At 31.4% G+C, this 27,066-nt stretch overlaps 1 protein-coding gene across 1 annotated transcript; it reads left to right on the forward strand.

The window, feature by feature from the left end:
- Nucleotides 1–26,868, forward strand: LOC134264374 (GTPase IMAP family member 4-like). Its single transcript, XM_062746673.1, has 3 exons — nucleotides 1–82; nucleotides 3,645–3,836; nucleotides 26,108–26,868. The coding sequence occupies exons 1-3, from the start codon at nucleotides 1–3 to the stop codon at nucleotides 26,866–26,868; spliced, it is 1,035 nt and encodes a 344-aa protein (XP_062602657.1).
- The last annotated feature ends 198 nt before the right edge of the window (nucleotides 26,869–27,066 follow it).

Consider the following 27,066-nt stretch of genomic DNA (forward strand, 5'->3'; position numbering starts at 1 on the left):
ATGGGAATGCTGATTGATCTTGCATGGCACATGCGTGTTTGCGACCACAGCTATATCTTTGGAGACATAAGTTTCTACATAGGTTTGCTAAAAAGGGTGCAAGAAGCGCTCGTTCTTGCAAACTTGAAAATTTATCTCAAAGGAGATAATGACTCAAGATTGTTTTCAGAGTTGATAAAGCCAATGTAGAAAGTACTGTGCTAGTACAACCCAGCGTAAGGCCTTGATTTTCTAAGCCATACACCAACAGATGATTTGAACATATTTTATTGATTATACTATACAAATGGGATTGGGCAAAAGTTCTAAAAACTTATTACGCCCTTTCCCTACATATAAATTATACCAAACATATTTACATACATGGGTTTCAGCTTAATATCAAATAGCAATAACAATAATATAATAATAATAATGTATAATAATCAGAGTAAAACACATTCAATAGAATACATTTCATATGTAATAGACATGCTGTATAAGATTTACAATTAGAAATAATTATTATATCAACCAAATCGTCCTGACTTTTTTATGAAAGTTTGTACAATAGAGAATAGGTATTCATTTTCAAAATCTTTTAACGATTTGTCTCCCCAGAGTAAGGTGTAAGTATCGACAGTATGTAATTTACCCATTCGCAAAAATTTGTCAAAAAATTCTTTCCTGGCTTCTGTATATTTTTCGCATGAGAAAAAATAATGATGAGAATCCTCCACTCTTCCACAAGAACATAGTGGACTCAAGATTACATTACATCGAAAAAGATCGCTATTAAGCACACAGTTATGTCTAAGCCTCGTGTGTATTATATTTAAGCGTCGATTTCCATAACTGAAGTAAGAGGGTGGCATTTGTTTCTTGAAAGAAATAGACTTTTTAAAAATAGATAAAGAGGGAGAATTTCTTACATTAAGAGGTAATGAGTTCCATTCTTCAATAACAAGGGGAACGAAAGTTGATTTGTAAGCTTGCAATCTGCATTTGGGTATGTTATAGTTCTGCGAGTTTCTCGTACTGTAACTTGATGAATTACATCGTAAGTTAGGGATTATATCAGTGAGATATTCAGGAACTTGGTTTTTATCAATTTTATACATTGTAGTTAGTCTGGTCTTTTTCCTTCTTTCATGTAATGGTTCCCATCCAGTTTCAATGTAAAGTGCATCTTTAGAAGCTAACAGAGTTAATCCTGTGACAATTCTAGCAGCACATAATTGTAATTTTTCTAATTTTTCGCTGTCACCTATATTACATCCACCCCACACCAAGGAAGCGTATTCTAACTGTGGTCTGATAAAGGTTGTGTACATGAGCGAAAGAGTGTTTCGGTTGACAACAAATTTAAGTTTTTTTAACAAGCCCAATTTTTTGTATGCATTTGCTAGAATAGTATCAATATGTGTAGACCAACTAAGATCTTGCGAGAAAAAAAATCCTAAATGTTTATGAAAAGAAACAAATTCTAGTTGACTTTGCTGGAAGAAAAGTTTAGGATAATTAACACTTTTTTTCAGGCTAAAAAACATTGCTTTAGTTTTAGTAGGATTGAATTTAAGAAGCCATTTTTTCGACCAGATTTCTAGCTTATTAAGATCAGAATTCAGTTTGTTTTCAATAGTATTAACATTTTTAGATGACTGTTGTAGGGAGTTATCGTCTGCAAATAATCTACAAAAACTTGTCATTTCTTCAGCAACATCATTAACATATATAAGAAATAATAGAGGTCCTAACACTGAGCCTTGAGGGACACCGGCGTATATAGGTTTTTCGTCAGATAGCAAGTTTCTGTATAAAACTCTTTGTGATCTACCCTCTATGTAACTCTTTAACCAATGAAACATATTTCCCTCTATACCATAAGTTCTAAGTTTGAACAAGAGACCCTTGTGCCACACACGATCAAATGCTTTAGACAGATCACAGAATATCATACAACAATTTTCACCATCATCGATGGATTTAACAATAGTATCATATGTTTCTATTAGTTGATATACAGTGGAATGACCTGGTAAAAATCCAGCCTGGTATTTATAAAAAAGATTGTTGTCACGAAAGTGATTATACAAGTGTTTGAATATGATTCGTTCCATTATTTTACCTATACAACTTAACAATGACACAGGTCTATAATTAGACATAACAGATGGATCATCTTTTTTAAATAAAGGGAGAACATTGGCAACTTTCCATTTGCAGGGAAAAATACAATCAACTAATGACCTATTAAACAATAAACATAATGGTTTTACAATAGTATACATGGTGGATTTCAACATCTTGTGACTAATATTATCTGGACCTATTGCTTTGTTAACAGGAATAATTGAAATAATATCTATAATCTCTTGTTCATCAATACAGACTGTATCAAATGGGTTATTGCACACAGAATAGAAATTAGGTAAAATGGCGTCGTTTTCGTCAATACAAGTGATAGAAGCAAAATAATCATTTAAAACATCTATTTTCTCTTCATTAGTAAAAGCCAAAGCCACACATGCATCACCATTAACAGAGGTGTACTGTAGAGGAGGAATATCGGTAGTAGATTTTACTTTAAATATATCTCTCAGTAACTTCCAGTAAAGTTTGGAATTATTTTTACTTGCGTCTGTAATATGATGCTCTATATTATTATGATAGTTTTCAATGGCGATTTTTTTCATATTGTTAAACTTATTCCTGCATTTCTTATATTTTTCCCAGTCAGAATTTCTTTTTGTCCTTTGGGCCCTACTAAATAATCTATTCTTGTTTCTATGTGTTTTACGCAGAGCCGAATCAAACCAAGGTTTATCTTTTGGACGAATTACAACCGATTTTTCTGGAATACATTCCTTTACTTTATTCAAAAATGTTGATGTAAAATTTTTCGTTGCTTGATCTATATCAGGTGCCTCAATTATAAGCGTATTCCAATCAGTATTTTCAATGAGAGAATTCAATTTATCTATATCTGCGTGCTTATATAACCAAACCTTTCTTTCATATGATTGATTTTGAATAATATCTGATTTAACAAAAACATATGTTCCTTTATGGTCACTTATAAAATTATCAACATGAACAGTTCCAGAGTGAAGCACCTTGATGTCTGAGCTAACCAGAATTGGGTCAATAAGCGTGCTCGATCTACTCGTGACTCTCGTTGCTTCATTGACAATATTACTAAGGCTATACTGAGACAAAATTTCGTTAACAATGTGAGTGCGTGGAATATCTAAAAAATCTACATTTAAGTCTCCAAGGATAATTATCTTATTGGATATATCAGAAACTTTTTCAATGGACCACATTACGTTTTTCCAAAAGGATTTATCAGAATTCGGAGGCCGATATAGACAGCAAAGGTAAATATTACTTATAGGGTCACTAACTTCTATCCATATACATTCCGTATTCAAAGGTTCAAGGTCAGTGCGTCTTATGGCTCGAAGTGAATCAACAGATCTACTCTTACCAATTCAATTCTAATGTTTAAAATTATGGTTTACCCTTAAAAATTTACTTGTTTTTTTTCCTACTTTTTTCAATCAAAATTATATAAAAACGCTTACAAAGGTGGAAAGGTCTCTAATTGTTTATTGAACAATTATAGTTTACTTGTTTTTATTGTTTTTTCTTTCTATTTGTAGTTATTGACTCAACAAGTATGGAAAACGAAACCATTGAAACATTTTTAGAACGGTTGAATCTGAAGGAAGACATCAATAAATTTAAACGTGAAGATATTGATATGGAAACAATGGGCTACATAACCGAGAGCCACTTAATGGAAATGGGTCTTTCTCTGTGGAAACGAAGAAAAATTCTAAATGCAATTGAAGGTCGGTTTCATTCAAGGACATATAAATATTATAGATGTTCCTCATAGTCTTTTAACAGATTTATTATCATTTTCAAAATATTTTATTTGCTAATGCGCATCAATATTTTAAGTATCGATATTCGTACCTCAAATATCCCACTTCGAACCGCAATTATAATATACTCCTTTTTACTACTTCGTATTGGATGGATGCTGTAAGCAAATCTATTACACTATAGATTTATTTGAATTAATTAAATATTTATTTCATTTTTATCTTTACATGACTAGTTTACCATATGTGAATTAAAGGAAAACAAATGAATTTACAAGGCATATAAAATTAAAAACACCACCTTATAAATTTAATAGAAATATAAGAATTTTTGGTTATTAACTTAAATGTACATTCATCTGATATGAAAAGAATATAATAATATTAATGTTTTAAAAAAGAAGAGGGCATCAAAAATGATGTTAAGGAACATTTGTAAATCTTCTTGTCAAGAAATAAGATACATATACCTTACCCAAACTTCCATTGATATACGCTCAAATTTAGTCTTATGTAGTAAAATTGTCTTCTATGGCTTAAATTTCTGCAAGTTACTAGTCTTTGGTTTTTAAAAACAAGAAAATTGAGACGATTTTCTCCATATTTACATTTCCAATGTCTTTGTCCGAGATAAAATCACCAATTGTAAATGTAATTGATTTCCTCATGAATGTTTTGGCGCGGTTCCAAAAAAAAAAAAAAAAAAACACGTGCAGGGCGGGACAACACCTAGAGAGATGCAGGCTTGGAGCCCGTGGATTGGCGGAATCAAAGCATGTAAATATAAGGAATAACTATCTTATTTTTCGAATTCATGAAGATGATCAATAAATTGGCTTGTGTGATAATTCTATGCATAAACGCCTGCGGCGTTTATGCAAATTATCACACAAGCCAATCCATTGATCACTTCATGAATTCGAAAAATAAGACAGTTATTCCTTAATTTAAAAGCTAAGATATTAATATTATTACTCTCTTTTAATTCTTAGATTCATTTTTTGGGGTAGGGAATGATTTAAAATATGTTTATCAGAATAAAATCTCTTTTCATAATCTTGACTTTGTCTTCAAACGAATTCTACATTATCGCTGTGTTTCTCAAATTATAATTTAGGGGAAGACAGAAAAAAAAATTTCTTACCAACTGCTTCACCACTATTCAGGAAAAATCCAGTGTTATACCACAGTCATTTGCCGAATCAAGGGCAAGAAAAATCAGGTATTTATACAGGCTAAACACTTTCTTTAATTCTATATAATAAATGCTTACAGGTGATTAATGATGGCTATCTCCCAAAAGCATACAAATTCATCGCTTTCTTTAATAATAATTTTTTCAAACCAAAAACACTATAATAATAATTTTTTTTTGCACAAACAACCGCACTCTGATCCACATATATACTCTTTCTCTCTAGGAAACAGTTAAAAAACACAAAAAACAATTGGTAACCACTAGTCAAACAATTAATCCCGGGTACATGTAATATATTTCACTCAAAGTATCAAAGCTAAACATCCCCCCTAAATCAATGATTATCATTTACATTATCATTCTCGATGCAGGAATGAAATAAATCCTATTAGGTTTGGCAATTCTTTTAACGAACTAACGAACATGCTCTTGGATAGACTTGTCGGTTATCCGTTCACCACCAATATAGGGCTCCACATGTAGTATTCTTCCGGACCTTAGTCGTGAAACCCTTTGTTGTGACAATGATCCCCTCAGCTCAGTCTATGTATCAAGCACAGGTCATACCAGTATCCTTGACGCTTCAATGATGCATAAGTATAAGTCACATGTTTCTCTGCATATGTTTGGCAAAACCACTATGTTTGGCAATTCATTCTCATTATAAAACTAATCTAAACTAAGACTTGTGGGTATAATGGGCATAGGGGAAAACGCGGGAAATACAAATAACATGTACAAGTGCAACAGTGATTGTTGCAATGCTTGTCTTTAAGTTAAGCTATAACACATTTAGCTATCTTCAAGTAACCAATCCGACATCATTAAGTTAACTAAGCCATCTCACAGTCTAACCGAGTTTTACTGTAAAGATGTGTAAAATAACCATCTTTAAACAAAATTTATATTATCATTTCATGTAAATTAGTTGAATCTGTTTGGTCGAGAAACTTATGTTAGAAAACACTATAACCCGCTGAATAATGCCCTCCAGCGTAGCAACAGTTATCATTGACGACGGATATTCCAAAAAATAGCACAAAATTTATGCGCGCACAGTTCACTGTTATATGTATTTGTATAAAACATTCAGTATAATAATTATATAATGATAATATATAAAAATTTTCACCCCTCGAAAACAACTGTCAACCTCGGCTGCGCCTTGGTTGACAATGGTTTTTTGGGGTGAAAATTTTCAATGTCACACTCAACTACATGCAATATTTATATAATACACCATTACGTCAACATTACACACTCAATAAAGAATTACTTAATTTGTACTTTTTCTTATAATTTTTAAAAAAACCAATAACTTATTTTTTCGACAACAGATGTTTAAAGAGTTTGAAATATTGGTATAAGTATGATAATTAAAATTGTTTTATGTTTTCTTTTTTTGTACAAAGTTCAATTAATATACGATCGACACTTTTTTTTACTAAAATAACCTACAGTGTACCTATATTTATTTAATAGCGAACGTGGTTGCAACCTGGATTCTTTTTTGAAATTTCTCATTCTTTCAATCATTATTACGTTTATTCTTTCAATAGTGAACGTTATTTCAATAGTGATTACTACATTTGTTTTGTATTGATTTGTTTTATTTCAGTAGTGGTTGCAATCAGTGTTTGGTTTTGAAATAAACTTCCAACGACTATTAAAATATTATTTCAATAGTGGTTGTATTTTCAATAGTGGTTGCAGCCTGTGTTTGCTATTAAAATACACTCTCAACCACTATTGAAATAATTATTTCAATAGTGGTCGTTTTTTCAATAGTTGTTGCAACACTGCAGGAATCATTTGTACGAAAGTTTTATGGTTTAAACGTCCATAATTTGGTTGGCTGAACATAGCTGGTCAGATTTTACAAATACAAACACAGCGATTTTTTCATTTATTTGGAAATACCTTATCAGATTGTAACATTCGTAACCGTTTTTTCAAGGAGGTGACAATAACAGCAATTTTTAACAAAAAAAATAATAAATAAACAAAACCTATGGGCATATAGGCATAGATGATTAGTGTACATATATACATCATAAAATAGAAGGTTGCAATTGATTTCTAGAACAAAACTGAAGTAGAATTTAGCAAAGTCAAAATTTTAATACATCAATACATAAAACTGAAACTGTCAAGATGATTGATTGTTTGTACTTAAAAAATAATTAACGCCAATGCGAGGCTCGAACCAAAAATACCCTTTCCCTTCTAGTGCTCTGAACAGGTAGCCGATATTAGTGAGCTATCACCGCTACACATACGGTATGGATTTAAAAGGACAAAGAAGCACATATTTTCATTCATTTTTTTTAAAAAGTTCCTTTTAAAAAAAATATTGTATTAAATATAATTATCCGTTTCTTTGAATTAAAATGCACACATTTAAATCATGAAGAGAAGACCCAGAGATAAAAAAAAAATATAGAATAACGTGATTTCAAATGTACCATTTTCACAAAATGTCTTATCTATCCAATTTTCAAGTTATTTTTTTTTAGCAAATCTTAATTCAGTTTCGGGAAAATATTTTCCTTTCTTACTGCAAAGGAACCTGTTAAAAATGTTCAAATTTCACGTGACATGTCAAATAAAATATCACTTTTTACGTTCGCCCAGATTCTGCCGAAAGCTTATTTAAAGCGCTCCCGTTCTTTGTTATTTGATATTTAAAATAACTGTTAGCAGAAAGAAGAAATAATCTGATACTAATGACCTGATGATTCTTTTCCCAATGCAATTCTATGCAGACGTTTTGATTTTATCGTTTTCTGTCTAATTGTCTTAGAGTTATGTAGGGCGGGTCACGATGCATTTAATTTATTTCGAGTCAAACGTCGTCTCGAGTAAATCTTCGCCCTCTTTCTTTGGAATGTTCTATCTAAAATGTGTTATAGCTTTAATGAACTTATAGACTGGGAAGTATTTAGAAGGTAAATTATGGATATCCGATCCTCAGCCAGGAAGGATAACTGCAAAAATTAACATTTAATTTGAAATGCATCAAAATGAGGCTTGAAAATGATTTTTTTTTCATGCAACAATTTTCATTTTATTCATCTTTATAAGATTCAAGGTCTTTGGAAGTCTTAGAAAAGGTCTTATAAAAGTTGACATTTGTACCTTATAAAAGGAAAAAAAATTAATACAATTTTAGAGAAATACGATTTCCTTCAATCCAACCTTAGATACCAATGTTTATTAGCATGATATGAAATAAGAAGTGAATTGCTGTGTCGTGCAACGATAACAAAAGCCTTTTACACTATGTATTATAGAATACATGACGGAAATAGAAGACAAAAATACCAAATAAAGTAAAAATGACAATTTCTCTGAATGCTTGGATACTAAGGTTTTTGTTTAGCTTGAAATATATTTGTTGATCAATTTGCAATTAGAAAATGCATTGCTGATATTCCAATTCGCTTTTTCTGCAAAATTAAAATATTGGAAATTTGACAATTTTCCCTTTATAATATGATTAACTTTGATCTTTAACTTTAAAGAAATACTGTGGATAAAATTACATAACTTTGTTGATTCAGAGATACTTTTATGAGTATTTTTGATTTCTTAACTGCTAATTTTATAAACCTGAGGACACTGTGATCCACAAAGGGGAAAATTGTCAAATGCAGAATTTTTGCAAGACCCTTGTTAATTTTGTTCATCTCCTAAAAGTATTAGGTTTCAGATAATTACAGGCTTCAGAACCTAAAAATTTCTATTTTTAAGGAGAACAAGATGTGTTTGTGAAACACAATGCGCCCGGCGGCAACAAAGTTCAAAAAATCTATTTTTAGCATATTGGTCACAGGCAAGGTCACAAGGTCATTGACCTTGGTGTCATTTGAAAGAACTTAATCGGTGGAGTTTGCATACTAAATATGAAGCCCCTATCTCCTATGGTTCAAAAGTTATGGCGAAAAGTGTAAAGAGCTATTCTAAGCATATAGGTCACAGTCAAGGTCACAAGATCATTGACCTTGCCGTCCTATGAAAGGACTTTATCGGTGGAGTATGCATACCGAATATGAAGTCCCTATCTCCTATGGTTCAAAAGTTATGACAAACAGTGGAAAAAGCTATTTTTAGCATAAAGGTCACAGTCAAGGTCACAAGGTCATTGACCATGGTGTCATTTGAAAGAACTTAATCGGTGGAGTATGCATACTAAACATGAAGTCCCTATCTCCTACGGTTCAAAAGTTATGACAAAAAGTATAAAGAGCTATTTTTAGCATATAGGTCACAGTCAAGGTCACAAGATCATTGACCTTGCCGTCGTTTGAAAGGACTTTATCGGTAGAGTATGCATACCAAATATGAAGTCTCTATCTGTTATTGTTCAAAAGTTATGGGGAAGGTTAAAGTTGACAACAGACAGAAAGACAAACAGACAAACAGACAGGACAAAAACAATATACGCCCGCGATCTATCGATCCGGGCGTATAAAAATAATTTTAGTCTGCCCCAGGCCGAAAATATTGCTTAATACTTCTTCCACCCCATTGTACGCGTGCGCAGAAATGTTTATTAATAATAAGTTTTCATAGTTATCATGGTCTCAAGTATCCAGGGATGAATATAAGTAGACCAAAAATTTAGAGGCAATCTTTTTAAAACGTTGATAGAACAAACTTCTCACCTTTAAATGCTCCAGTTGAATGTTGATTACAAGTTTGAGCTAAAAATAAAAGTGGCGTGACCTTGACAAACACGAAAACAACGAAACGGTAGATACAACCTTTGTTTTTCCGGCACTTATATCGTACAGTTCTTTCTTGGAGTTTAAAGCGGCACAGTGAGTCAAAATCATATCTTAATTTTAAGATATCTGTAGCATACAGAGAAAGACTTATGAAAATTATGAGTATTTAGCGAATATATGACAATTAAACTTCAAGAATTGACTGCACAATATAAGTGCCGGAAAAATAAAGGTTGTATCTACCGTTTCGTTGTTTCGTATATGTCAAGGTCACGCAACTCTTATTTTTAGCTCAAACTTGTAAACAACATTCAACTGGAGCATGCAAAGGTGAGAAATATGTTCTAACAACTTTTTTAAAAAGATTAAATCAAATTTTTTGGTCTTTTTACATTCATTCGTGGATACCTGAGACCATGGTAACTATGGAAACTTATTCAACACTTTTCTGCGCACGCGTACAATAGGGAGGAAGAAGTACCAGGGTATTTTGCAATATTTTCGTTCTGGGGCAGACAGAAATTATTTTTACTTTAATTTTTCCCAATGAAAATATAATTTTTAGGTTCTGAAACATGTAATTTTCTGAAACTGAATACTTTTAGGAATTGAACAAAATTTACAGAGGTCATGCGAAAATTCTACATTTGTCAATTTTCCCCTTTGTCACTGTGCCGCTTTAATTGTCATAACTTAGCTATAAACTCATAATTTTTTTTCTTTCTCTGTATGCTACAGCTATCTTAAAAGACAGACATGATTTTGACTCATTGTGTCCTTTTAATTACATGTACATTGCACATATAACTTATTGTATGTTGGCAAGTACATGTAACACTAAAACAGTATATAATAACATGTATATAAACATCATAAAATCAATTTTTAAAGAATATTGTTTGCTATTTTTGGTCTTTTCTATTTATTTGATATGACACGAGGCTGCAAGGGAATAAGCTATTGCAACGTAATACTTACTATTCATTGATTTATTTATTCAGACAAATTTATTTTAATTAATATATATAATATTTAAAAACATTATTATTTTGTTGACTGTTTTCGATGTAATATCCTCTCTATACTGTTTTGTACAGTTTATGAGAATAAAGTCTTGTCTTGTTTGGTCGAAACCAGACAACAAAATAAGTTTACTTCTGCATTATAACAAAGTGCTGGTGATCTGTTTTATATCTTTGAATTATAATAATAGGAAATCAAACAAACCTACTTTAGAAACTCTTCATTAAGTAAATAACAGTCAACTCTTTCGAAGTGAAAAAAATCATGTAAAAATAAGATATAGTTGAAAATAACAAGAATTCGGACAATTAAACTTTTGATGACATAATTAACACTTTATATAAAGAAGACATTGTTTAACTAAAATGATAATACATTTCTTTTAAACTGAAATATACAATTAGGGAATGTTTTTTAGTTTTATGTGAGTTATTGGTGTGTGAATCACACGGACTTGTCACGCATAAGCATATTTGCTTGCGCGCTTCATGAAAAACATGCCTACGTGCAAGTCTGTGTGATTCACACACCAATAATTCACACTAAACTGAAAAACATTCCTTATATTTACATTTTACCTGTTTGGAGGCAACTAAAATATACTCAATATTTGAATTTCTCGCTGTCCTATATTATTGCATTTTACTAACGTCGCTGAAGTCTCATTGTGACGTCACGTTAACGCACGTTTCTCCGTGCATATTTCTACGCGTGAGTATACACGAAAATGTTGTTCAAATCAACTTCACAGTAAGCTTGCTAGAAAAACACAGCGAATGTAAATATTGTGTTTTATCTCCTTATTATATGCGAACTATTTCTAAAAAATGATTTTTTAAATTTGTTTTTAAGTCTAAGAAATTCTATAATATTGGTGTTTAAGGTGAAGACACCGGAATTGGTTCGTACACAACCGTTTCAACAATATCGAAGAAAGATCCTTTCTCATTTTCCTTTCCAAAACAGGATTCATATGGTAATTATTACAAATTGATTTTGTTTTCGATTTTTTTGTTCCCCGCTTAATAAGTGGGGGATATTAATTTGGATCTGTCCGTCCGTCATTCTGTCTGTCTGTATCGCTTTCGTTTCCACACGATATCTTGAGAACCCTTTGAGCTTTCGCGATGAAATTTTGCATATCAACTCCCTATGGACTAAAGAAGAACCCTATTGATTTTTCGGTCAAAAGGTAAAAGGTCAAGGTCAAAATTCCCAAATTCTGTCTGTTAGAACACTTTCGTTTCCGCGTGATATCTCGAGAACCATTTGAACTTTTGCAATGAAATTTTACATAACAACTCCCTGTGGCCTAAGGAAGACCCCTTTATACTTTGAGGTCAAAGGGTCAAAGTTCAAGGTTGTAAATTAATACATTATGTCTGTGTGTAACACTATCCTTTCCAGGCGATATTTCAAGAGGATTTTGAGCTTTGGCAATTTAATTGTATATCAAAACTCCTTAGGATCTCTGTCACCCCTCTCAAAGTTTCCCGCCCCGTCTGTTTTATTAGTATTTGTTGTATTATATGTCGCTATTTTTAGCACAGGGGCATGAGGAGAATTATTACGTATAAAACAGGTTCTTGACGGACTTTTTATTCTTATTACATTAGAACTGTTTAATAAAGGTTAATTAGACACAATGCATTGTGTAAAAGTTTGACAATATCGAACGTAAATTTATAAATACATATATGTGACTTCATATTTGCATATAATCTCGTCAGGGTAAAGCAGTTCCTTGGTCTAGTGGTGTGTCTCTCACTTCACACGTGAGAGGTCTCGGGCTGAATCCCGGACAATCCATTTACTTTTTTTTTCGAAAAAAAAAAAAAAAAAAAATATATATATATATATATATATATATATATATATTTTTTTTTTTTTTTTCGAAAAGAAATACATGTAAAAACTCATAAAATCATCATTACAGTGTGATAAATATTCCATATAAAAAGAATCTTCTATACACATAATAAAGAAGAAGCAATCAAATCTCTTTATGCATTGACATACATATATTTTATATGCTTCAGTATACATTTAATAATTATACAAATTCAGTCAGGGGGATCCGACTTCTTCCCTAAGCGGGGGACACGAATTCTCTGAATAAGCTTGTTTCGTCAGTTTTGTTATTCATATTTTTAAGGAAAGGGAACAGTTATAAATTATTTATTTCGTTAGTGACAGCTCTCAATACTTCGAAAAAAAGATATATTTGTTTAGCAGTTGGTCAGACTGCAGATATTGCGCACTTGATGATTATTTAAAATAATGCTTGAGCAAAAGCAAAGCACTGCAATTAGAAATACATGTAGATTTTATGATTAGTAGATAATAAAAGATTTGATATTCTGCAAAATATATAGTTGAATGACTTTAAAAAAAGAAATTATTTTAAGCGTCATTTTTAAAGAATCGGCTACTGTGGCGTTGATATACATTATCATTATATTGTTTGCTAACGATCAAAACACCGATGCCAGACTCTCAACTGAACACCGGTAAACTTCGGTAAATAAAACACGGAATAAATTATCTTTCAAAGTATGTCTTTGATCCAGGTCCTGTTTCCGAAAGCTGAACACGATTCGTAAAAGGAATGTGTTTTAATTTTAAGCGTCTTTTTTTTAAATTAAAAGGCTTATTGAATTTCACTACTCTAAACCAGGTAACCCTTTATCGATCTATAACCAGATCAATAGAGAACAAGTTTATTTAACTTTTTTTCGATTCACAAAAGCCATTTTGCGTAAATGACACGAAAATTGGCTGATAGCTCTGTTAATTACTTTAAACCCGGGTGCACAGTATGATGGCTTTTAAAAACAAGATCACTGCCATTGCTTACAAAAGACTTTAATACTGGATACCCTAAATTCAAGGTTAAAGCGGCACAGTGAGTCAAATCATATCTTAATTTTAAGATATCTGTAGCATACATGTACAGAGAAAGACGTAAGAAAATTATGAGTATATAGCGAAGATATGACAATTAAACTGCAATAATTGACTGCACAACATAAGTGCCGGAAAAAAAGGCTGTATCAACCGTTTCCTTGTTTCGTATATGTCAAGGTCACGCTACTCTTATTTTTAGCTCAAACTTGTAAACAAAATTCAACTGGAGCATGCAAAGGTGAGAAATTTGTTTTAACAACTTTTTAAAAAGATTACATAAAATTTTTTGGTTTACTTGTATTCATTCGTGGATACCTGAGACCATGGTAACTATGGAAACTTATTCAACATTTTCCTGCGCACGCGTATACCGTAAATCTGGAAATTTATACTGTAGATAAATTTTTAGCAAATTTGCGCGTGCATTGCATTCGCAAAAATATTTTTCTTAAAAATAAATCAACATGTGAAGAATTTTTTTCTGAGAACTCGTGTCTTTTTTAAACTCAGTGAATAGGCGTCGGTAAGCACTGGTCATTTTCAAAAGAAACCTGTTTACACTAGTCTACTATAAGTACAAGTTAATTACCCGTGCGTGTAAATTGCCCTCATTATATGCAATATCGTCCGATGATTTGACAAACACTGAGGTGGTATGTCCCTTTTTAAATTATTTTCATCAATTAATTTGCCAATAAAGAGAAAACTGTTATTTTATCTAACTGTATATCAACACGGGCGATAACTCTAATTCAGTGCATTTACTAGAAAATTCCATTGAAATGTAAACGCGGCGTGTAAAGTTTAGGTGAGAAAAAAAGAAAAACAAACGTTGAGAAAATTAGTTAATATATTTTTTCTTCATTTGGATTATACTTTAGGTTAAAAGGCATACACAACCTCTAAAATGTTTGTTTTAATTTATTTAGAAATTATTTTCAGTGCAAATCCTTTTGTATTTTTATCAAAATTGTTTGGGAGCGATTTTGCAATTTCTTGCCACGTTGCGAGTATATTGGTGGTATTCTAACTGGGCATATTATTTGAAAAATAACCTGATATGAAAATCTTCAGTGATTTTTATGTTCAGCACCAGTGACAATTCGCAAAAATTTGAAGCGTAAAAATTAATCAACAGCTTTTTGACCAAAATTCGCAAAAATAAATCGAGTCGGACGTAAACATTTCCAGATTTACGGTAATAGGGAGGAAGAAGTACCAGGGTATTTTGCAATATTTTCGTTCTGGGGCAGACAGAAATTATTTTTACTTTTATTTTTCCCCTTAAAAATTTTATTTTTAGGTTGTGAAACCTGTTATTTTCTGAAACCTAATACTTTAAGGAATTGAACAAAATTTACAGAGGTCATGCGAAAATTCTACATTTGTCAATTTTCCCCTTTGTGCGTCACTGTGCTGCTTTAAATGCAACGAATTATATGAAATTCATTGTAGGCTATAAATTCTATTGTTGAACAACAATATAAATAGCCTTTATATAGCATTCAACAAGGTACAGATCTAAATCCCGGGTAATAGCTGAAAGCAGTTTGCAAGAATAGCAAAGATATAGCCACTAACGGAGGAAAAAAAAAGAGAAAAAAAATTCTTTTTTAAAGTCGCCAATGACAAGCATTAGGGCATTCCAAACGACATATGTCAACATCGTTTAAACAGGTTGGAAACTGTGGCAGGCGGGCCGATAGGTCGCCACACAAAAGGAATACTATAACAGTTCTTAAGAAATATCACATTTATTCAAGGATTAATACATATGTAAAAGTTCTTGTATTGGTTTGTTGTTTGGGTAGAATGGTTCCCTGGACCAATTTGGGATCTACAAAATCATAGTAAATTCACATATTATTATAAATGTACATAAAATTAGAAACTTGATTCGTGCTCATGCATATCATAACATTAACTGTATACTGTGCATTTTACTGCATACTGCATTTTACTGCACATACTAAAGCATTTTACTGCATAACTCCACAAAATATTTATACGAAATATTTGTGTACAATAAACACGTACTTTACACCATACATTGTAGCTACTACATACTATATTAAGACTATAATACACTCGTATACTATTTGCATACTACTAGTACTAATCCCTGTTGAGATTCTGCTAGGCTAGATATTTGGACTGACGCCGTCGCAGAATCCCTGGACAACTATGAATAATTCATGTCTGGAGATTAAATCCCAACTTCGGTCGACTATAGCAAGAATTATTCACCTAGACCACACTGCCGTTCGCTTCAATTAAGTCATTTAGTTGTTTATTTGACTCTCTGTCATTATTATTTCTACATAGCTTACCGTTTAGGCATGTAAATCCCAACATAAAAATATTCACTGAAATCTGCTTTCATAATATGGCTCCCGTGACGAAATTGTTTACCTCCTTGAATAAAAGAGTGTCCTATAGTCTGTTTTTACCCTATGTGATGTTCACTAGCCACAGTAGATTTGGTTCAGAGTCACATAGGGTAAAACAGACTATAGATACACCAATGGCTGGTGATCGGTCTCCAACACGAACTCCTTACCATAGAGATATCGGTGGAATTTCTGGACCCCCACACAATACCTAGACATTCCTTCTCAATGGTAGCATGGTCCTCACTGGGTTTCAACTTCCGGCTTGCATAAGATCCATACATTATCGAAAGCTTTCTCAAAATCTATAAACAACAGAATAGTTTTTTTCTTTTTTGTTTTAAGAAGCTCGAATAAAATATGTATTGAGAATAAATTATCAATTGTTGAATATCCCTTTCTGAAGCCTGTTTGATTTTCATGTATTACTTTAAACTCATCAGAAAATATAATTTGTCGTTCATTAAGAATCGTTGTGAAAAGTTTTCCAACGCAACTTAAAAGTGTAATTGGTAGTAAGTGGCTTACTTTTCTAGCCTTTATTTTTTATATATTGGTATAATATTTCCCTCTTACCAAGAAGAAAAAATCAAATTAAATAATTTTTCATAAATTGGCAACATCATGTTCTGCGTTGCTTTGATATATTCATTTCTTATATTATCTTCTCCACTCGATTTATTATTTTTTAGGTTTTCTATAGATTGCAATTTCATTCTGATTTATATATTTGTTAAGTTCTTGATTAAGATCTGTGCACTGTAAGCTAGAGATATCATTATCAACTATTTGACAAATTTCGTCATCTATTTCCGGAGCTTTATTTAAATCTTTAAAATTTTAATATATAGTGTTTCTATATCTATTGGTGTATTTTCTTCATGTTTATTTCTTTTATTTTTTTTTTGTAATTATTAATTATTTTCCAATGCTCTTTGGGGTTGTTATTTTTTATATCTTTTAAATGTTTACTAAAATTGTTTCTATATTTTATCTGCTCTTTATCTAGGATTTTTTTTTCATTTTCTTTATATTTTTTGTGTGCATTTTCTGTACGTTTTCAAAAATAATAAACTTTGCTATTCCGGTATTTTTTTGCGGGCTTTTTCGCAAGCCTTTGTAAACAAAGGTTAAGAGTTCTTTGTATTTTTATTTATTTGTTTCTTTACTGACACCTATAGAAATTTTTGCTGCATCTATGGTTATCTTATTTAATTTTTCCACAATTTCATTAATTCTTTATTTAGTTGATCAATATTAATAGACTGTTCATATACATGTTCCCTAGAAGGATTCCATGGTTTGATTTTTTCTTCACATTCCGTTGTATTTGAACAATTCATACTGAAATCACTTTTTCCTAGTTTTAAATACAGAGCAATAAGTTTATGAACATCAGAAAATAATTTGTTTTGTTCAAGTACTTGCATATTCATGATATACTTATGAAGAAAATTATCACAAAGAAAATAGTCTACAGTGCTCGAACCTGAAACGTTACCTTTCCTAATGAGTTATCGCCAATACGTCCGTTTTCAACTAACAACTTATTTAATTTACACATTTCTAATAAAAGTTTACCATATGAGTTTTGAACTTTGTCTTCATTGTTTCTTTCTAACATATCGTCTATGAGGAAATTTTCATTTTCCCATGATTTCAAAGATTTCACAAAATTCATATTTTTTTTCATTATCAACGTTGAAAATTTCTATATCTGTTCCGGTTGGAGCATTGAAGTCACCTGCTTACATAACATATTTGTCACTATTTTCCAATTCTTTGCATCTCTAGTTCAATTGTACTACCGGTAAATAAATCCTAACTACCGTATTTTGAATTTTCTGGAGGTATATCTATATTTTCGATTAGTTTATTTTTTTCATAAAGCGTATATTTTTTTTGAGATTTCTAACCACAGTGCTGATTTACATTCTGTTTCATGGATGTTAATAAAGTTTTTAAATTCATTTTGTATGCTAATATTATACCTCGAGAGTTCACTCTACCATATTTAATTCTATTTTTCATCTTTATTTCAAAACCTTCGATTTCAATTATATCTCTAAGTCATCTGTTTTTGTTTCTTGGAAACACAATATATCATATTGCCCCACTAGCTCTTGAAACTTTAGATAGTTTATATTTTTTCTTTTTTCCGCAACAGTTTAATGAAAAGATTTTAATTCATCGTTTTTCTGTGCGCAGTTTCTCACGTTTGGTACATGTACACACTCCCCGGAGAGTCCCTAGTGTTTTCTGGGGTGAAGTTGATTCTCCAGCATTTGTACGTAGAGCTGCCGTACCTATTAGGGGTGCGTTGGGAGTACTTAAGTGGCTCAGCTGGTCCTGAGTCCTCTGGGTCATATGGCCTTCTGTTCACGTATAAAATGGAATGTCAAAGAACAGTGACATCCTTGTCCTTTATGTATTTTTTTAATTGATTTTTTTTTTTCAAATGCTCATGAATTTAAATTCAAACTGAATATTAGCATTATTTCATAAAAAGTAGAAGCTAATTTAATATTCTTTAAAATATTCTGATCGATGGGGCCACTATCACATGCATGATGGGATTATATTTATCTATTTCCGTTACACAAAACGTTTAAAATTAGAACACAAGACTTAGAGTGAAGATATCCTTAAAAAACGTGGGGTTTGTGTGATCACAAATCATTGTCTCATTAATATCTTTGTAACACTTAAGTAAATATTCGTTATTTATTGCATACAATAATTGTGCTGAGTTTTATTTTTGAAAGTAACACAGTTTCTTTATCAAAATATACGATTATTAAGGTGGGGGGTAATATTTCAGATTAATTTTACATTGTTAATTTAGATACCTGTATCTATCTTATTACACACAAATAAGTATATTTTTTATTCAATGTTTCATCTTTCAAAAAGAATAACATTTGCAAGCAAAATAAACGACTTTTCAACCCCACCCCCCTTTTCACTTTCGTTGCAAGTTTAAAAAAAAATTGACTTGAGAAAACTCTACGACCGGGCGATAATGTATAAGGAGGGATGTCTCTTTTATAAAATATAACTTTCAGCCGTAGGGTATGCCTGTCCATTAAACTCGAAAACTAAGCATCTTTTTTTTTAAGTTTGTCACTCCACTATACTGAGATGTATATTAATTCTTCCGCATATTTTACCCGTGAAATACAAAAAAGTTTATATTTTAAATTCTCGTCCTACGTAAATAAATTGAACCTTACAAATGATTTTTTCTTATACATTAACATTCACTGCTCTCAAAATATGACTACAAGTTATATTGGAAACGTCTTATGTTCGATAGCGATAGAGAGTATAGATAGATGGCTGGGAGGGGGTTACTAGGAACAAATACAGTATGTAGGTTGTGCGACTAGATCTCTTTAAATGTATACCAAGGTTCTAAACAGGCATGGTAAACATAGTAAAAGCTATCGACATAACCATTTGCAAATCACAGTCATTTTAATTGAAATAGTCTTATCGGTGACTAATTAAGGATCTTCTAATAAGAAGCCACTCATAAACGGTAGATCATCGCTTATACATATAGGTGACAGTAGCGTGTCTTATTAACTCAATAAAAACACAATTCCAAGGAATAATAAAATGTAAAGTTTGAAGTATTTCAAGCAGTGTTAGTAGATCTTCTTTCAAAATAAAGCATGCCTCTAGGAGTATTCATCCGCCAAAATACGGCTAAAATTTTGCCGACTCGGCATTTAACAATAAACAATCAATACTTTTAGATTTTTTGAAATTTATTTAATTTTTGGGGCAAATTTTTCAGAAGCCCCCTATGTTCTTTCATGTATCCTATGTTTCGGAAATTATCTGATTCCCTATTAAAATTAAACCTGATACAGGATCCAAACATATGTTTCCAACGCAAGTGTCCTCAAACGAAGAAGTGTCTATTGCCACCGGGTAATCACATTCAGTAAAGGTTTACAGGTGAAAATAAATTTCAGAATATGTTATCTTGGCGCTAAAAGTGTAATATAAACCTTAGAAAAATATACCAAGCCAGGTGAATTTTAAGAGGAAGATCAACATGACAAAAAATTAGCAATATCACATAGGCTGATTTTTACCATTTAGCTTTTCCTAATAAAATTCATCTGGCTTGGTATATTTTGTAAGTTTATATTACACTTTAAGCACCATTTTAACATATTCTGAAAATTGTTTTCACCTGTAAACCTTTACTGAATGTGATTTGTCTATACTTGTTTTTTCATTGAAATATAACTTATATTTTCCAAGTCTTTTTCATATTCCAGTTCTTAGGAGAAAAAATTCTAAGAACCATCCACATTTCTAAACATGTGAAATGATATTAAATCTTTTTTAAAGAAACAAATTGTTTGTATCACTTGCCTTAAAAAAATCGCTCTGTAAAAGTTTATTAAGCGTTTTTACAATCTTATGATTAAGGCGATTTGGAGGTTATTATTATTGATAGCTCTCCAGACTGAGAGCGCGGGGTAATTGGTCAGTATGTGAAGTGTTTAATTATATGAACTACTGTTTTGAATACGCTGTGTTGCATCCACTATTGATATAACGACCACTATTGAAATAATAATTTCAATAGTGGTTGAAAGTGCATTTCAATAGCAAACATAGTAAATAACCACTATTGAAATACGACCACTATTGAAATAATTATATCAATAGTGGTTGAGAGTGCACTTCAATGGCAAAAATAGTTAGTAACCACTATTGAAATACGACCTCTATTGAATTAGTTATTTCAATGATGGTCGAGAGTGTATTTCAATAACAAACATAGGTAAAAACCACTATTGAAATATGACCACTATTGAAACTAGAGGAACTGTGAGCAATGAGCACACTAAATGATACCTCCCGCCTCCCATATGAATAAAATGGCAGTGTCCATGTTTTGCTCTGGAAAATCCAAAATATATGTCAGATAAAAAAGTAAAATAGGAGGTGCACAATGGCAATATGTAATAAAGATTCTGTGAAAGTTTCATTTAATTTCCGTCAGTGGTATGAGAGGAGTTGCGGATAAGAGATGGGTACCCCAAAGCGTAACAGACGGACGGACGGAAATACCGATTACTATATACCCTCCCGCTTTTAAAGCGGGGGTATAAAAATTACATCATTTGTGGTTGAGAGTGCATTTCAATAACAAACATAGATATTCACCACAATTGAAATACGACCACTTTTGAAATAATTATTTCAATAGTGGGTGAGAGTGCATTTCAATATAATAACCCAAGGTTTCAACCACTATTTAAATATGAGCAGTATTGAAATAATTATTTAATAGTGGGTAAGAGTGCATTTCAATATGATTACCATAAGTTTCAACCACTATTGAAAGACAACCGATATTGAAAGAAAAGTTTCACCGTGTAATTTTAATTTTTTGTCCAAAATTAAAAAAAAAATTGGATTTAGAGTGAAAATTATATAGATTAATAATTAAAGTGTATAAATTAATAAGGATGGTTTTACATGTAGTTTGGCAGAATTTTGAACATCACAAAAGGTTTACATTTTTTTTATACTATTCTAGAAAGAAGTATTCCACTTAAGTATAGAAGCGTGATCCCTTTTTGCACCCTTTGTTTACTGGATAGATAGTAGCAATGGGTATTTTGTTTGATGTCTTTGTGCATAACAAAGTATTTCTAATAAAACCTTTGTGCATTCATAATGAATAATTGAACATCAAAAAATACAAGCCAATTTTTAACACCCATTGCGCTAAAAATGCCGGAACCTTTCCCCTCCATCAGACTACGGTTTTTCTGTTATTGAATTGAGACATATTGAATATTGAGACATTGAAATTAGATACTATAAAAAGAATATCTCTCATATATAATATTTTCCTTTTAAAGTCGAATTTTACGAGTGGATCTTCAAGACTCACAGTAAACAACAAACAATTTTCTATGCACAAAACTCTGGCAATGGGAATGAACCATTAAAACAATTAAGATCAACCAAACAAGTATGTATGCTGACCGATACAAGATCGACCGAGTACTTTTCAACTGTAGCATGTTCACTGTGAGTATTTACCTGTAACGACACAAATCCACGTGGCTTGTTGTTATTCGAAACAGGTCATAAAGAGGTCAATCGGATGTAAATAAAGACAGCGAAGATGTTCAAAATCACAATACCTTTAATTATAAAACAAAGAGCACAAGGTTGTTTTACAAAGATATTTTTACTCAACATTAACACATACAATATACACATTATATATCAAACTCGACTCTGAACAAACCTGTGCTCAGTGTTTACGAAAGCTTCAAAGTGTGTACATGTACCTGTCAGTGATTTCTTTTGATATTCATGAATATCAAAGGACCCCAACTTAATTGAAAACTCAGCTACGCATGCTGTATATATCTATTATTCGACATTTTTAGATGGAGACTCAAATAATAAAGACATTAGTTTTTGATAAAATTTAGTTTTTTAAGGCTTTTGTTAAATGCTCGAAATTTGACGAGTACCCGGGGACCACAGATACGCCTTATTTAGAATTGTCCTTTATTATTTACATCATTTTCAATTAAATCTGACCCCAAAAAATATATACCAATTTCGGCATCCATATTTGTTTGTATCATCTGTCCTTAAATGAAGATTTAGATAGTTATTGAAATAATAATTTGAAAAGTGATTTAAATAATTATTTTGATAGTTGCTGATAATACTTCAAAACTAAAACCATAATTTAATTCATATCGAAATCTATATTTAATAGTATTTGCAACCTATGTTTGTAGTTGTAATAAATCTCACCAACTATCGAAATAGTTCTTTTAATAGTGATCGAATTTCAATAGTGGTCGTATTTCAATAGTGGTAATTAAATATGTTTGTTATTGAAATACACTCTCAACCACTATTGATATAATTATTTCAATAGTGGTTGTATTTCAATATATAGTGGTTAATAACTATGTTTGCTATTGAAATGCACTCTCAACCACTATTGATATAATTATTTCAATAGTGGTCATTATTTCAATAGTGGTTGCAACAACGTTGTATGGAATATCGTTACCACGACTTTCTTTGATTTTTTAATGATATTAGAAACAACACGGTGACCCTTTAGTACTTTTTATTACATGTAGTATGTCTATACATTTTGCCGTTGTCTATTAAATTATATTTTAGGAAGAACCTGGTTATTAAAATAAAGTGAGTTCAGACATTTAGTATTCATTATGGTGACCATGCAGAATGAAACTCTTTTTACATATGCATTGGAAACAAAATTATCTGTGTCTGATTTTGAAGGCAAGATTCGTGGATTTCTTAATCTTTTTTCCTGATCAAGATAAATAAAATAATTTAAATTCTAATTAAACGTCTTTTTCTAGCTTTCTTGTGTGTATGAAAAACATTAATAATAGATATCTTGATCCGACTCACCGGTTTATGGGTCGGAATGTCTTGAGGTTAACCGATTTACAATTCTGCAATCGATTGCCATCCCTAGTATCATTACATATTTTATATGCTTCAAAACCATATATGACTGTAAATCTTAAAACTTTCGCTTAAAAGTTACGATTTACGTGTGGGTTTCAGCCTCTTATTTTCACATGCAGCAGTGATTGTCTTAAATTTCTAGCCCATGTTGTTAGATTTCTGTATAAAATCCACGCTTTTAAAAACGCAGCTTTCTCCCGGATTTTCTATACGCACGAGATTTTTGATTATTTAATAATGAAAACAACAAAATATCTGTTATGGTAATGTTTTTCTTCCGCAAAAGAATGATTATCGCGCTTTAGCGAAATGGTAGATCTCGTTTATGGAGAATTAAATTCTTTTTTTGCAAATAAAAAGTCTAGCGCTTTGTAATGTTAAATGTTGAAAGATTGATATCTTGAAAAAAAAATTCCATGATTTTTTCTTTGAATTTAGACTGACAATTTATTGCCTTTAAAATAATTCCTATCATATGCATGTACGAGGCATGTTCTTAAAGTTCGTAGACAACATTGATATTTACTGACAAACGTAAATAGAATATATGAAACTATTATTTTCATTAAAGCTAATGTTTCATTTTATATATATGCAAATTCTAAACAAAATCAAAGCACAAAATGGTTATATTTTTAATAGATACAATGAGACATGTACACTCATACCTGGGCACAATATTTTCAGTGTTTGAACCTTCTATTTGAAATATTTAGATAGTTATTAATAAATCTTATAAATAATTCAATTGTAAATTAAATTTTAATTACTGATATATCAAAGGTACTCTGAGTCAGTGAATATAATTTATTCCTCTTTCTATTTTTCTCTCACTTTGAACTGTCTGTCTTTTAAAGAGATATAACACTTGAGTAGCTTTCCCTTTCATCCATTTCTCCTTCAATATGTTCAATCAGGTCATTACAAGTTTTTTTTATTTCTATATAGCGTCCGCATGCGCCTTGGTTGTAAAGAGAAAAATGAGAGTTAAAATTTTCATTCTTCCTCAATTTTAATGAAAATGGTAGTCATTTTGAATAAAAAAAAATTATATGCTGTTTACACGACTAGATGTTTTTTATTACAATTTGCGCGCTGGTGTGTCTTTGTGATTTGAATCTGTTCTTTTACGCTATTAAAGGTTGTCTTGAATACTACATGGTACATGAAAAAAAAACTCATCTTTAAGCTCAGTATTAATTTGATAAATTGGGGGGTGGGTGGTGAATACTACAAAAATTCTTAAATATGTTTACTATTTTTGGTGAAAGAAGGGGATGCTCTTATGATGTATACTTCCTATAGTGGGTTATTTTTTTGTGGAACGATATCATTTTGGGGCTTTCATTATTTTTCCATAGGTAATACATGTAAATATACAACATGTAATTTCTGGGAAGATAATGTCCAAAAAGCTCTGGGGTTAAATATCGTGGGGGGGGGGGGGTCCTGTCCACAATTACCTGTGAGCTGCTACTACGGACCTATAGGAAAAAAGCCACGGCGATAATAATTTGGCTCCCGACGTCATATGTATATACTCGTAGGTAGGTGTAAAAATGACGTTTTTCGTACATGTGACAAAATGGCTACTTTTTAATTGATGCTTGCATTTACATGTATTTCATGTAATCCATTACTGTAAAGATTATATAAATAGTTAATACATTAAATGTGCTTTCAAGCTTTAGTAATGATTGGAATATACATCTTGCATATCAATTTATATATTTTTGATATGTAACTAAAGTGACTCGTGCGAAATGGCTGCACTTAAAAAAGCCTTCCTAATATTTACGTTAGACAAGCATTATGATATGTAGCAACTCAATTAATCTTAGAATATTTGTTCTAAAGGATTATTCACCAAAGTTTATATTTGTGTGGAATTTATGTCCAGTAGACATCACAGTAGACATCACCATTTCAGCGAATGTCAATGTATGGAAACGATTTACCTACGCACTGTAGATCAGTCCAAAGTCATAAAATCAATAAAATTATTTTAAAAGCTCAACAACGTAAAGAATGCATATATTTCATTATCCCATTAAATTTCAGTTAAAAGGATTGTAAGTACATTTGTAGCCTGGCTTGCTGATAGCATAGGGTCATGATCGCCTCAGTTACTATTAACAGACAATGTAGACAAAAAGTCAAACAGCTTTCAAGAAGAAACTTCTGGTATACAAAGTAGTTTTCCTGAAAATCATCAAATCGGGCAAATGAAATGAAATGAAATGCATTTTTTTTTATTTGTGAGTAAACTAACATTGACAACTTTTTGTTTCCAATTCATTGTCAACGTTATTATTGCGAAATTGAACATTTTCACATATAACTCCCAATCGTAACAACTCGGTCATTATCGTTAGCACAAATAATCGCAAGCGTGATTGCTCAAAAATTAAATTTGATTTATTATATTGTTCATTTATTTTTAAATATGTATTTTTTCCTTATTATTAATAGTCGGAGCATTTACCAAAGGCTTTGAAGAAGAGGCAGTTAGGGAAGAGATACGATTAGTATTAATTGGAAAAACAGGTAGTGGAAAGAGTGCCACAGGAAACACTATTCTTGGCATGGAAATATTTGAATCTGGTATATCTGGATCATCCATCACAAGCAAATGTTCAGAGGGTCAAGCAGTTCGATTTGGCCAAAAAATTGTTCTTGTTGATACTCCAGGTATATTTGATACAAAAGTTTCAAACGAAAATTCACAAGCTGAAATTGCTAAATCTTTAAGGATTACATCACCTGGACCTCACGCATTCATTTTGGTTATTAGTATTTCCAGATACACTGAAGAAGAGCACAATTCCGTCATGCATCTCGTAAAACATTTTGGGAACGACTTATATAAATACTGCATTGTTCTATTCACACGAAAGGACGATCTAGATGAACAAGGAAAAACTTTGTTTCAACACATTGAAACTCTTCCTAAAGAGCTTAAAATATTTATTAGAAAATGTGGAGAAAGTAGATCTATTGCTTTCAATAATAGACTTAAAGGGACGAAAAGGGATGAACAAGTTAAAGAGCTATTATCGATAGCTTCAAGAATGCGACGAGTTAATGAAAATAAATGGTATTCTTCTGTGATGTATCAAAACACTAAATGGCTTACCGAGGAGAAAGACAAGAAAGAAATTAAAGAAACACCGAAAGCTTTACAGGAGATCAGGGGAAAGAAAACTTACGGAATGTTCCAAATGTTCCAGTAAAAGTATTATACATTGTCTACTTTTGCAAGTGAAATAATCAAAATCTATTTTTCAAACAAAAAAAATTAAAATAAAAAAAAAATAGAAAAGAAAGAAAAAGGATTTGAAATCGAGGTCACGTGTCACAGCAGGATGACTTCTTCAATTTCATGATTGCATGGACTGAATAAGGTTGCATCTTCTTGGTGATACTTGAAA

Source organism: Saccostrea cucullata, unplaced genomic scaffold, assembly GCF_032062105.1.
Source record: "Saccostrea cucullata isolate Sc308-1 unplaced genomic scaffold, CSIRO_AGI_Scuc_v1 ctg1386, whole genome shotgun sequence".
Taxonomy (NCBI): domain Eukaryota; kingdom Metazoa; phylum Mollusca; class Bivalvia; order Ostreida; family Ostreidae; genus Saccostrea; species Saccostrea cuccullata.

Excerpts from the sequence above, each read along its gene's own strand:
- LOC134264374 (XM_062746673.1), top strand. The coding sequence starts at position 1 with ATGGGAATGCTGATTGATCTTGCATGGCACATGCGTGTTTGCGACCAC. Across the intron at positions 83-3,644 it reads AGACATAAGTTTCTACATAG|TTATTGACTCAACAAGTATG; the intron begins GTTTGCTAAAAA and ends TTCTATTTGTAG. Across the intron at positions 3,837-26,107 it reads AATTCTAAATGCAATTGAAG|TCGGAGCATTTACCAAAGGC; the intron begins GTCGGTTTCATT and ends TATTATTAATAG.